The sequence below is a fragment of the Hoplias malabaricus genome, chromosome 5 (assembly GCF_029633855.1).
Source record: "Hoplias malabaricus isolate fHopMal1 chromosome 5, fHopMal1.hap1, whole genome shotgun sequence".
Lineage (NCBI taxonomy): Eukaryota > Metazoa > Chordata > Actinopteri > Characiformes > Erythrinidae > Hoplias > Hoplias malabaricus.
This window is the reverse complement of record NC_089804.1, coordinates 9,045,327-9,060,246: the sequence shown is the minus strand read 5'-3', so window position 1 is coordinate 9,060,246 and position 14,920 is coordinate 9,045,327. Positions and strand designations below refer to the sequence as shown.

Here is a 14,920-nt window from a genome sequence, read left to right as displayed (position 1 = left end):
TATTGGCACCCTTAACAATTTCTTGGAAATAAATGTATTTGAACCATTTATGTAATTTCTACTGTAGTGTATAAAGTGGATCAAAGTATCTAGGAAACTTTAATTTTTAATTCATCACTTCCTATTTCCCTGGGGTATAAATATGCCGTTACACAGAGGCCTATTTCTCTTACTCACTCTTAAACACGGGAAAGACAGGAGAACACACGATTCAAGTAAGGCAGATGTGTCGACCTTCATAAATCAGGCAATGGCTTCAAGAAAATAGCCACTCACCTGCAGATGCCCTTATCTAAATTCAGAGCAATCATCAAAAAGTTCAAAACATCTGCTACTGTTACAAACAGGCCTGCAAGAGGACGCAAGTGTATCTTGCCACCACACACAGTGAGAAGGATGGTAAGAGAAATAAAAAGTTTTCAAAGCTCACTGTAAGAGAATTACATCAAATGGTATCATCCTGGGGTTACGACGTCTCCCAAACCACCATCATGCCAACAAGCTATTTGAGAGGCATGCAAGGAGAAAACCTTCTCTGAGTTATACTCATAAGCGTAAACAGTTTTACTGTTTGCCAAGTTTTGGAGTTTGCCAAGCGGGACTGGGATTTTAACTGGGACCGTGGGCTTTGGTCAGATGAGACCAAAATATAACTTTTGGCAACAAACACTCTAAGTGGGTCTGGCGTAACACCAAGGATGAGTATGCAGAAAAACACCTCATGCCCACTGTTAAGTATGGGGTAGGATCAGTGATGATGTGGGCCTGGGAACCTTGTAAGGATACATGGGATCTTGAACTCTTTAAAATATCAGGACATATTGAATCAGAATCTGGTGGCCTCTGCCCGAGGTGATGGGTCGTCACTGGGTCTTTCAGCAAAATAATGACCCTAAACATGTGGCCAAATCTACTTAAAAATGGTTCACAAGGCACAATCAAGCTCCTCTCATGGCCATCTCAGTCCCCAGACCTCAACCCAATAGAAAACTTGTGGGGTGAACTGGACCCAGGACTCTGGACGATTTAGAGAGTTTGTGCAAAGAGGAATGGTCGAAGATCCCTCTTCTTGTATTCTCCCATCTTGTTAAGAGTTATAGGAGAAGATTAAGTGCTGTCTTGTTGGCAAAAGAAGGCTGTACAAAGTACTAACACCAGGGGTGCCAATAATTGTGGCACACATGATTTTATTCAAATAATTTATTTCGTGAGGTGTGATTTTTTTCCCCACCAAATAAAGACACTTGAATTAAACCTTAGATTTTTCTCTTCTTTTTTTTGCAGTGTTGTCCTATATTATTAAAAAATAATAATTTATTAGAAGCCAAAGAACACTTCTTAACCAGGGGATAATAATAATTATAACCAATGATTATGGAGGGTGCTGTATGTTATTTGTAATCACAAGCCAGAAAAAACCTTGCACATCTATCAAAATATTACAGAGTGAAGAGAAGCATTCATGTGTTCTACTTGAAGAAAATAAACCCTTTTCTTACAACCTGATTGTAATTTAGCTTATAACAGTACTATGTGTCATGCATTGGAATTTATACATCACATGCTGTCTATTATCCTCCCCAGTGAAAACAGTTGGCATACCAGGCTTGAAAACATTGCTAGAGTATCAGTAGCCAAGGGAAATGGGTTTAGATGTATTTTATTGTTAGGCGAATGGTGTATGCATATGAGATAATGCTGAGGCACCCCTCTGCTGTAACATTTCTTATTGTGGTTTCACTCCAGTTACTTTGGTAATTGCAAAGTTTGTTTCATTTAAATCATCACTGCCTCCCGTCTGAATTTCATACACCCTGTAATGAACCCATTTTGAGCTGTTTTTGGTGTTTAAAGTGCATGATGTGTTTGGAGGGAAAAATTCATTCATTCACTCTAACCACATAGTATCCAGTTCAGGATCATGGAGGGTTCCAGAGCCCACCTGGAATCTCAGGGCACCACACACTCACAGATTCACTCCCACACTCACACCTATGGACACTTTTGTATGGCTAATCCATCTACCAGCATATGTTGTTTGACTGTGGGATGAAACTCGAGCACCCAGAGGAAATGTGAATACTGGGAGACACGAGGCGGGGCTCGAACCCGCAATCATAGGACCCTGGAGCTGTGTGACAGTGACACCACCTGCTCAGCCATCGTGCCACCTGTACTTGGATGGGAATGAATAAACAAGGAAGATGAACAGGAACGAGACCAAACACAATAAGTAAAAAAACAACAGGAAAACAAAACTTAAAACTAGGCTGAAATGAGAGAATTATAAAATAAATCACAGAGACCAAGAAACAAATACATGAACTATGACAAAAGGGATCAAGAAAATACAGAGAGCATCAACGAGAAAGAGAGAGAGAGAGAGAGAGTGCTTAAACAAAGATACACTAAAAAATAGCAAGTGTATGCGAGCAACACAGTGAATATATGACAACAAGAGAGAAAGCCATGGACATGAAAACAAGGGACCTGAAATAGTTTAACAAAACTGAGACAAAGAACAAGGAATAGACCGATTCAGATGGTGACAGAGGTGTGGCTAACAAAGCACTAGGACAAGAGCACACTGGGAACGTAAACAAAGAAACTTGTGAGAAGGAAAACAAAGCAAGAAAAGAAAGGCGAAGACAGTACTGAGCAAAGACACAAAACCAAAACAAGAAGAGTAAGGCAGACACCTGACAATTAGCAAGCATCATTTTTGGACCTACACTCCATGACCATTTTTATATTACCAAGAATCATTTTTGTTTAAGAGATTTGTGTGTGAAGAAGTCTTTAAAGGTTTAAAAATCCATCACTCTGTCTTAAGGTTGTTTACCAATTTAAAGATATCAGCAAAAAAGTTTCTTTACAGAACCAAAAGTGCTTTTTCTATGGCGTTGCTCAAAGAACCTTTTGTAGCACCTTTATTTTTAAGAGTGCAGCACATTTGACACAGTATGTTTCCCATACCTTCCTGCAGAATACTACAAAAACTTTTAATAAAAAAAAAACATTTACAAAAGTGATTGTTTCTATTAATTTTCTGTGACGTGTATTTAACATGAGCTGATAAATCAAACTGCTTTGTATTTCATGAATAAGCCAGGCCATGGTTATAATGGGTTTAGAATAGAATCTCTGATACATTCTGTCCATTAGCTTTCAGTATAATAGCATTTTCATAATGTGAACATTCAGTTTGTTAGCGTCCTTCAGTTTCAAAAATATGTCCATGATCAATTTGAAAAAATGACATGGTTTATCATTATGTAATGATAAAATATCCTCATGTTTTTAGTCTTCTAAATATGAAGCACATTTGTATTTTAAATGGGAATTTTTTAGATTTCCCAAAGGAAAATTGAATTTTTACATATTTAAAATTTCTTCATCTCAGCTTTGTAGACCTTGGATTTTTCTCTTCGTCTTGACCATGTCATATTTATTGAAGAGAAAACTCTATTTCAGGAAGCCAAGGACACGTTCATTTCTTAGAGCTGAGTCCGTTACTGAGCAACTCTCTGAGTTGTCACTGCAGTTCCTGATTTCTCTGGATCTGAATCTCTTCTTTGGCCTGATCCAGCTCCAGCATCCAATCACAAGATCAATCTAATCAGACAGCTCGCCACAGAGTTTCCCCTCAGCTGGAGAGTCCTCTTTCTTAGCTGTTTTTTTTTTTTCTCAGGAGGATGTAGCGGATAAGAATTGGAATGAAAAAAATAAATAAAAAAATAATCTCAGAAGCTATTTGGCATCACTTCTGAATATGTTGTGAAAGTTCCATTTCAACAATCCAGCTCATACTGGGTCTAATTTGAACTTAATTCGGCCTTGAAAAGCCATTTCTTCAACTGCTCCTTGTATCGCTTCAGCTGCAGCGTCTCTGCTCCCCTCTCTCTCTCTCTCTCTTGCTCTCTCACTCTCTCTCTCTTATACTTGCCCTCTCATCTCAATTTTTCTCTGTATTTCTCCTTCACTCTCTTGCTTTGAGATTAATGTCTCAGATTTTTTAAAGTGCCATTTAAACTAGGCCGAAAGGTATGCTTAGTGAAAGCTGGGTTTGCAATCTAACCAGACACACTTACATAATTAAATTTGATATATTTGTTTTTAAGTTTGTAACACAGCTAATATTATAAGATAACTTATTATTATTATTTATTTGTTACATTTTGACATGAGGAATGTCTAATATGTGAGGCATCTTAGGTCTTTAATATTCTATTGTATATTCAGTTCTTTAAATAGTAGCTCCCCTTTTCCTTCCTATAGTTTCACACACACTTAGTTTTTGCTCAAAAAGATACATAAAACGGTTTCCAAGAGGACTGTTCAAAACACACATTTTAAGTGGTTGCAAAAATGCAGTTTTTGAAAGGCATCTAAGAAAAGGATTCATTAACGTTATCCTGTTCAGTGCTGTGGTGGGCCTAAGCCTACCCAGAATCACTGGATAGGATCACAAGGCAGGAATATACCTCAGACAGGGCATCAGTGCATCACAAGACAACCCACTCAGTCAGTCCCTTACACACTCACACCTATGGATGCTTTTACATGGCCAATCAACCCACCATCAGTAGGGGAGTGCAGACACAGGGAATAGAGATGCCCATCTAAAATGAATACTCTTTTTAACTGTGAAACAAATACACAATTTGTATACGTTGTGTGAAAAAGCCTTTATTCATGCTGTATATCAGTTCGATGGGGAAAGGATTTATCTGATCCCTGATGTTGAAAGTTCATGGAAATATTTCTATAGTAGTTTTAGTGAAACTGTAAATAGACATGCACCTTTTATAAAACAACTATAGGCCTATTTCTAAACTTTCAGTTTTAGTAAATATTATATAATCTTTTGTAAATGAGCAGCTGAAGGAATTCTTAAAAAATAAACAACATTTTATCAGATAATCAATCATGTTTTAGAAAAAAGCATAGTACAACTACTGCAGCGCTGAAAATAATAAATGACATAATTGTGTCATTAGGTGGATCATACAATAATGAAATTTAGACTTTTTAATATCGGATTACATAAAGACACCATTCTGTGGTTTGACAACTATTTATCTGGAAGTAGTCTGTGCAGGGGCTGAAAGTTATAGGTCATCTCCTTTGACAATAGCAAAGGGAGTACCTCAAGGATCAATCTTGGGGCCTCAGCTTTTTATGCAAATTTTCATTATTATGTTGATGACACTATTATTTATTTTTCAGCACTATAGACTTTACAGTCTTAAACATTTAAATGTTGTTAAAACAAAAGCTGTTTTAATGTTGTTTACAAATTTAAGGAAGGTGCCCTTTTACCCTCCATTAGTCACCACATTAAATAGAAATGTGGTTGAAAATGTATCTACATATAAATATTGTGAGAAATTACAACATGGACCCAAATGTGACTGGCTTACCTCACTGCAATATTAATATCATAATAAATGTTCTAAACCAGTGTGACGTCCCAGTGATAGGGTGACCATTTGGCTTATTTAGCATATGAACAGGCAAAGCAGGAAGGGCCATAGCATCTCTTACTGTGGGACCAGAAGACCTAATCATTATCAAAGGAATTTTACTACTGAGTAATCAAAAACCATCACAGACAAAGGGAACTGATCTAAACATGAAGGTGACAGAACTCAATTTTTAAATGAGATAGAACGTGAGTGATATTTGCACATGGACTGATATCACATCCTTCAGGAAGAGCTTAGGAGAAGTCAGTATTGTCAATATATATATGCTGTGTTTTTCTACTACTCAATGTTCAATCCAGCTCAGCTGAATCTATGGTACATCATTGTATCTTGCTACTACTTTCTGTAATAAAGGTTTTTTTATCAATTTTTGACAGACTTCCAGTTTTTCTTACACATATCTTGGTTTAGTATTAGATTGTTATCTGACATGTATGCCTCATATTATGCAGCTGGTTTAGAAACTAACGCTATTTTTTTGCCAGAACTTGATTATGGATATGTAATTTATATACATGCACCAGTGTATTGTTTATGTTCATTAGACGCTGTTTATCACAGTGCTTTAAGATTTATTACAAATTGTCATTTGTAATAAAGGCTGAAAACAAGCTTTTAGTTATGCCGTACCATCAGATTGGAATTTGGTACAAAAAGTTTAAAAAGTAGATAATTTAGTGCCACTAAATGTTTTTAAAAGCATTCTTCAGACATCGGAATTAAGTAAGATGGTTTATAAATGTTTTACACAGCATATTCAAGGTTTTGTATTTTGTGTGGTTTGTGTTGTTTGTGGAAATATTGTATGTGCTGCTGCCTGTCTTGGACAGGACTCATCTGTAAAATAAATTTTTAATCTCAGTAAGAATCATTCATGGTTAAATAAAGGTAAATAAATAAAAAATGTGTTTATTTGCTTTTTAAGGTAATTTGCATTTATATATGGGTGCTTAGATCAAAACTATCATAAGAGATCATCAGTTCCCCTCCTAGTGATATGTCAGCTCTTTCGATGTGGGTAGGACAACCCTCACCCTCACTCAGCATAGTGCTAGTGAGTAGCACACAGAGTTAGTGTTCTCCTCAGAGTGTGCTGAGTTGTCAAATTGATTTGTTACAGTTAGCAGCAGTTAAGAAAATGTATCAGGCTTCACGTCTGGCAATTGGAAGTGTGACTGAGGGAGACCTAGCGAAAAGGTGAAATAAGCCATCACTGTGGACAATAGAGTTAAAATGCATTTTAAAATAATTGAATTGCACATTTGTTTAGGTAAGTCATGATGATTGATTGGTAAAAAATAAATTCTAACAGACAGGTATTTGAAAATGTCATGTTGTCTGGTTATAATGAAGTTAGGGTTATCTTTATTTATAATTCTGGATTTGTGGTGTTTCAAATGACAAATCCTGTGACATCACTACAGATGTCTTACATGGCATTTTTATTGATTAAAATGTAATTTTAGAAATATTCTAATGCCCTTATTAGTAAGATTGTAAATGCAGATATCTTGAGTTTATTTTTCAGAAGAGTCAAAATATATGTATTAATATTCAATCCTCATTTGTAGGTGTCTAATATTTGATGGTGAGTAATCAAACAAAATCCATTTAAAGTTAAAACAGTTTAGCCTCATGCCACAGGCCTTACATACCACACTTCTGTGTGACTAGTGCTCTTTAGAATGTTTTCCATTTCAAACTGATTCTTTTTTCTCTGCTTTTTCCTTCAGCCTTATAAAGCATTGACAACCTTAGACATCCATATTTGTAGGATAATAGCATGATGTGCCAGGGGCTAAAAGTATTACTTTTTATCTGACTTCTCACAGTACTATGCCTGTGAATTCAGTTTGTTACTGTGGGCTAGATTCAGGCATGTTTCTGCTGTATGCTGATCAATTCATGGGCTGTTGCTTGTCGTTTTAATGAGGCTGCCTGTGTTTTTATTTATTTATTTATTTAAATATTCATTATTTTTGTATTTAAAAAATGGTTAAACTTTATTTCTATTTTTCCTTTGAATTTATTTCAGATTAGTTTGTGGTGTAAACTGCTAAGACCTTGGGTTCTCTGCGTTACCTTGTTGTGGAGTTTTCATCAATAATAATTACTTTTGTCTGGTGTGGTACATGCAGACGGACTCATTTGTTTGAATAACTGTACCAACCTGATAACAATGTCTGGTTTTCTGCAGTAATCATAGTTTTATAATGATGAAGGTGACCCTGTGGATGTCTGGCTGAAATCTTTGGATGACATGAGAGATTAGTATGTCTACTAAACAAAGAATATTTTACCTGCATTTAAAAAAACACAAAAAAGAATAAAACGATAAGTGGTAGAGAAAAAAAACCAAAAAACAAAACAAAACAAACAAATTCCTAAGCTCAGAAAAACAATGAAAATTCTCTTTTATACTCCATGCAGAACAAAACGTGTACATTTTGAGACCTGCTAGTTCTGTTTGTACTGTTAACTTGTCAGTACACAATCGAAGACACAAAGATAGACATACAAACATATACAGACAATAAACAAAAACACAACTACTGTGCCTTGCACACGATGGTTGCTTCGGAAGTTAAATGATAATCTATGGTTGTCGAATGTCAAAGGAAAACTTTTACAGGAAAATTTTTGGATGGAAGGAGAAATGATTCCTACAGTACTGGAGAAACCAGTGAAGAGTTTATGTAGATGGTATAGTGCAGCGCTAAATGATACCAACCAAGTTGCGAGAATAAAAGCTGAATCGGTGAAGGCTGTTAATAGTATTGTTAGATCATGTATGCCAGGTAAGTTGAAATTGTGATGTCTGCAGTTTGGCTTACTGCCTTGTATTTGATGCTCATTGACAGTTTTTATCACAGAATTAGAGAGGATGCAAAGAATTATTAACAAAGCCACAAGGAAGTGGCTAGGAGTGCCACAGTGTTTATGTAGTATGGTATGGCATGGGATTGGGGTACTGGAACTACCGCTCACAAGGTTAGTTAGTTGAGGATTGAAGGATGCAGTAGTTAAAGCAGCAGCACCAGTCACAAAAGAAGGAAGGACGTGTAACCCACGAGTGGCAGTGCAGGTAGCTCATTAGAGCTAAGGGATGTGATTGGCCAAGTACAATGCGGAAGAGCAGACCTTTAGTCAGGTGATTTATGGAAAGCATTTAGTAAGGCCACATCACCACAGAAAAGGCAAATGATGACTAGATTTATTTGCAATCAGGAAGAGGAGGCACAGTGCACAACAGCAGCATCGCAGGTAAAACAAGGCCAGTGGCTTTGCTGGGAGAATCATGGAAGATCACTTGGCAAGAATTGAGTGGGCGAGGGAGGCAAGTCGTATTAAGTTTATGCTTGGAGCAACTTATGATGTCCTTCCAACTCCATAAAATCTTGGACAGTGGGTAGGTGAAGACCCTAGTAGTAGATTATGTACAGGGGATGGCAAACTGAAGCATATTCACAGGAGAGGTATACATGGAGATATAATCAGGTGCTAAGCGTTTTAGCATATTTGTTAGACAGCAAACACTTAGAGGTAAATGCGTTAATGAGTGGTTGTAGTAATAAAGTGATTAGGTTTTTGTGTGATGGTGAATGTGCTCAGGCTATAAGTATTTGTAGGTAGGACGAAGCATGAGATTGGAAATTGCTGGTGGACATAGGTAAAAACCTGCAGGTCACAGAGTGCATTTCATTAACTAAACTGAGGCCAGATATGGTGCTATACTCTGAAAGCAAACGGTTAGTTTATTTTATGGAGTTAACAGTTACATTTGAGGATGCAGTAGATAAAGCATTCAAAATGAAGAAGCTGAAGTAGGCAGACCTGGCAGCTGACAGGTACAGCCTTAGTCACCAGGGATGCCAGTGTGGATTTATGGTTGTTGATGCTTAAGGGTAAGGTAGGACTGTAAAGCTAGCTTGGAGGGGGATGGGTCTGGGACGCCAGACTTTACTGTTGAGCCTTCCAGAGGTGAGAGTGAGAACTAGAGGGCTAGTGATGCAGTGGGTGGTTTGGGTACTCGTGATGGGCTCAATGAGTAACCGTAGATATTAAGGGAAGCTGGTTGCTGATCATGTCATAAATGGCAACAGCAACCTTAGGGTGTAGCTGTAGGATTGGAACAATAGAGATTGTGAGGCTGCTAGTAATAAGAGTGTGCGGTGGGCCCTACGTGAAGCTCTAATGGATTGGCATAGGATATTTTGCATCTTATCTTGTGTATGATTCTAATTACTTGTTCATATACAGAAAAGCATGTTATATTCAGAGATGTTGTATTTTTAAAGATTGTGAAAATATGTGTACGGTAACAAAGGTCTAGTTTAAGTAAAATCACCAAATAAATGGTGAATAAATCTTGTTAAAATGTAAATGCAATTCAAAGAATTACTTTAGAGTTTTAAATAAATAACAAACTCATGTTTTGTTATTTTTCTTCTTGCAAGCTATGTCATGAATAGAATAATGTAAAATCATATAACAATTGCCCAAATTGTTTAATGATATGGGCCATAGTGCCACTAAGCTAAACATTAACCTGCTATTAGAATGTACATTTTTAAGTTGTGTCTACTCATAGCATTTTTTTTCCTTGATTAAACTAAATGACCATACTGTGATATGTTTAGCATATTTCGTATTATGATAATGAACTGTTGTATGGACTACTTCTACTCAGTAACTGAATTTATGTTTTACAGGTGGAAAATGAATGACACCTTCATGTCTCCTCACCCTGGCTCACGCTACAGAATGTCTGGAGGAAACCTGCATATCAGTCAACTCAATAAAGAGGAAGATGTTGGTATTTACCAGTGTCTGGCCTCCAACTCCTTTGGGACCATCCTTAGCAGAGAAGCCAGTCTCCATATTGCTTGTGAGTTTGTATTATTTATTTCGTAATAACTTGACCTGTAACGTAACAAATACAGTGTTTGATTGCTTCAGAGTTACTTTGCCATCAAAGCATTCGTTGGTTTGGGGCTAATTTCTCAGAAATTTTAGTAATGATCAGATGCTTGTGGTATAGTCTATGTTCTACTTCAGTTAGGAAAATGTGGTCAGTGACAGTGAGTCATAGGGAGTCAGTAACTTAGGTTTCTCGATTCAGATAAGTAAATGTGTTTGGATTAGTGAACTCTGAAACCTGGACACATTGAATCAAGATGGATTTGTAGTTCATGGTACATTTCTAAAATGTGATAAATACTATTAACTACATTATGAAAAACTAATAATAATATATTGTGTAAAAAATAATCATTTAGCCTTTTTCATAAGTGCACTTTTGCTTTTACTTTCTTTACACATGATTAGAAAAATTGGAATTGACAACTATCTCAGTCTGTATATAATCAGTGAGTTCAATTCTAGCGATGTTGTGATCTTACTAAATACTCTAGTTAATTTGTAAGTTAGTACATTTATATATATCTTATCAAAATGAATACCCATAAAATGAATAAAAATAAAATACAACAATAAAGATGACATATTAAATACATTTTAAAAATAATAATATACAGACTTTAACCCAGACACTTTAAAATGCATCTTTTGTCGTCACAGGTTCATTTGTGCATTCACAGCCTGCAGACATGAAATGGCACTGCACTTGAGTATAGGTCGTGAATAATATCCACTGTGTTTATCCATTGAGTTAGTCAGTGAGATTCGTTTGCTCTGATGCTAACTCTGGTCCTGGACTGAGGAGCTTCTACTTTGAGGAAGCAGGCCCTTGTGCTGATTGCCAAGGCTGGGCTCAGGAAAGTATTTGTGATGGGCCTGATGTTATTGTGGAGGGCCTTGACGGAGTGGCTAGAGCCAATGCTTTACTGCGCTCATTCATCTCTTTTATGAGACGCACCGGGAGGGAGCCCTGATGGCAGGGTGAACTTTTTGCTTCTCTTTTGACGGCTGGCCATCCTAATGGCAGCTCAGATACACCGTGACGGATGGGTGCTGGAGATTGAATCCTGATGTCCATTTCCTGCGGCCAAGCTCTGGATGAGCTTATAAACAGCCCCTGCATCCATCACACTTCTGCAGAGGAATACACCATCAGGAGACACCCAGACTTTATGTGTTATTAATATTTCCTCTCTATTACCTTGGTTTGCCCTGCCGTATGTGTCATATTGATGAGTCTCATTCATTGTCCAGCACAGACTTTGGCATTGCAAAAAAACAGAGGTTGATGCTTTAGTCCTTCTGCATACCCCCTTGTAGATGTCCTCAGCTGACTTTTTGCATTTATAAATATATTTTAATGTACAATATAAAATGTATAAAGTTTCTAAACCTTTTGTTGGTCACCTGCTCATATAGTCCATACATGAAACATGAAGCAGCAGCCTATTTTGTGATAGCCTTTTTTATGTTGATATTTTATTGTTAGGTCTCATAGACTTGACAATATACCTGAGCTTAATTTCAGCTACAAAGAATACAAGTAAATATTTCTTTGAGTGCCTAAATATACAATAGCTCTGACCAAGGGATTATTATGAAATGGAGGTATTCTTGTTCCAGACATGACAGATTAAAAAAAACAGAGACCTGAGAAAGTGGTCCAAATATCAATTTATATGAACAGAACCAGAGGCAGGTTGGAGAAAATTGCATTACATTATTTTTGAACAGCTTTGAACATGGCTCAGTAAAAATAAACTGGATGAGCTGGGCACAACTTTATAAACTAATTTCTTACACCCTTGCTGAACTTAATTATCTGGTGAATGAGAATAGTGGGGTGAAACAGACAAGTCAAAGAGTTGAGGGTATAATTAAAAGTTTACTGAGAGTAATTTATGGCTCATCTGGACCTGTGACATTTTCAGTGGCATGCAAGATGTCCAAATGCATGTCAAAGTTGATTAAGATCACACACTGAATAGAGCAAATGAATCCATTTTCCCTACAGCATAATGACAGTTCAAAAACACAGAAGCGAAATTCTGAATCTGAAAAATGTTACTGAGTATAAGTAGGAGAAATATAATTAAAGATCAGAGAAGCACTACGCCAATCATCAAGAGTTCAGTTTCACCACTAACATACACAATATGTCAGAAGGTTTGCAGCAAATACATTCAATGAGTGTATACAGCTATGTTAAAGTGCACCCCTTGTAGACACAGTCAACTGTGCACACATAGGATATTTAATCTCCAAATTTAAGCATAATATTAAATACAATCTAGCACATAACCCTTGCTCTGTTAGGCAAGGTCCAGACAGCTATAAAGCCCCCTTAGCACTGGGTGGTGTAGAAGAAAATCTGTGTTCTGTGGAGTGATTGAGCGCTGTTCAGTACCTTTGGGATGAGTTGGAGTGGTGACTGCAATGCAGGACTAATACAACATGAGTCTGATCTTGAAAATGGCACATGGGCTTGTGGACGAATGACACTATATCCCCACAGTAATGTTGTAACAATTAATGTAAAACGTTCCACGATGCATACAAGTTGTTACTTCAGCAAAGGTAGGGTTGATTTTTTTCTTACTGCCCTTTATTTAAGAAGAAATCATTGATGATGAGGTTTTCACAGTCTTTTTACCATATAAAAGCCTATACCTGATCCACTGTAGGAGCATATGAATTTTAGAGGCATGTCACTCTACTCTATAAGGGGTTGTCCATTTTTAAGAGTTGGGAACTCCAGAGTTAGTTGGAATTAAAATGAGATGGTTCATTAGATATGATCTATATGTACATAGGCATTGATTCACCTTGTCATGATTTATTAACAATGCCATTCATAGCGAGTGAATGGTGGGGTTATATGTATGATTTTAGTCTGGATTTATTATCTATGTTGCATCAGATCAGATCTCTGAAATTACTCTGGCATCTTATGATTTTAATGCCTTTTTTCATCACAGCTTGTCCTATTCATTTAGTAGAAAATTCATCTTTGTTTTCCCCTTGTTTTGCTAAAATGTGATGGAGGGAATATTGTAGTAGTGATTTATCTGCAGTTACTGATTGCTGCTGACTGCAAGGACTGAATATTCAGCATCTGTTGTGTGCATGTGTTATTGCATGAAGCACATGTGCAACCAACCTCACATATGCTCCTGTGCCAGACTCAGATTCCTCTTTTATTATTACATTTTGACAGAAATAGAGCAGTAAATAGGCAGTGCATTCGGCCTATACACTCATCCTGGCAGCTGCTCCAAGACATGAGTGGTGCTCTAAGGTTGTTACCTCCTTATGCAAAAGCCAAAAAAAGCACTGCTTCTTGGTTTTTTAAATATCTCCCTCTATATTTAACCTACCAAGCTTAAAACCAAGCTAAGATTTTGGACTGATTAGAGTATAGTCAAATTCAGGAGAGCAACATTTTTGCTGCATTTTATGAATTGATCATAAATATCTGCTTTTTCCTGATATAAAAACATCCACCAGTGACTGCAGCAGATGGTGACAGCAGAGGCACCAAAAATAAAGCAATAGGCCTGTCACTGGTAGATTGCTAGTTCGATCCTCGGCAATGCCACAGCCATCCATGCTGGGAGTCCAAGATAGCATAATTGGCCTCCATCTCTCTGGTTGGCCCTCCCTCTAAACTATGTCAATTTGTGTGATATTAGCCAATGTGAGCATCTGTTGGCTGATATTACAGAGTGAGCAATTAAATTTGTCCTCTAAGCTTTGTTTGATGATAGATACATTAAACTGCCAAAAGTATTTGCTCGTCTGCCTTTGCACGCATATGAAATTGAGTGATATCCCATTCTTAATCCATAGGGATTAATGAAATATCTGCCCACCCTTTGCAGCGATAACAGCTTCAACTCTTATGGGAAGACTTTTTAACAAGGTTTAGGAGTGTGTTTATGGGAATTTGTGATGTGTATTTGTGAGGCCAGACACTCATGTTTGACAAAAAGGCCTGACTCGCAGCCGCCACTCTAATTCATCCCAAAGGAGCACAGTCATGTTGGAACAGGAAGGGGTCATCCCCAGACTGTTCCCACAAAGTTGGGAGCATGACATTTTCCAAAGTTTCTTGGTATGCTGAAGCATTAAGAGTTCCTTTCATTGGAGCTAAGCGGCCCAGGCTCCTGAAAAACAAACCCACACCATAATCCCCAGCTCCACCAAATTGTACACTTGGCACAATGCACAGTCAAAAAAGTTGCTGTTGTTCCCAATTGCTTGCACCTTGTTATACAACCACTTTTAGCAGAGAGGAAATTTCACAACTGGATTTGTTGCACAGGTGGCATCTTATCATGGTACCATAATGGAATTCTTTCCCTGAAGATATAATACATTTCAAAACATAGCTAAACTGAACTATCACCTTAGCAAAGGCCTTGCCAAAATTGTCAGTGTATTCCCGGAAGAGGCCTTCAGCTCACTCATAATAATGCATAAGATGGGAAAAATCTCCAAATGTTCATTAA

The 14,920-nt window shown here is 37.2% G+C and overlaps 1 protein-coding gene across 1 annotated transcript in view; it reads left to right on the top strand.

Moving 5' to 3' along the window:
- Positions 1–14,920, top strand: part of cntn3a.1 (contactin 3a, tandem duplicate 1) — an 85,885-nt gene that overhangs the window by 28,694 nt on the left and 42,271 nt on the right. The window contains exon 4 of the mRNA XM_066670454.1: positions 10,202–10,377. Within this exon, the coding sequence (XP_066526551.1) occupies positions 10,202–10,377 (176 nt within the window). The remainder of the gene's footprint in view (positions 1–10,201; positions 10,378–14,920) is intronic.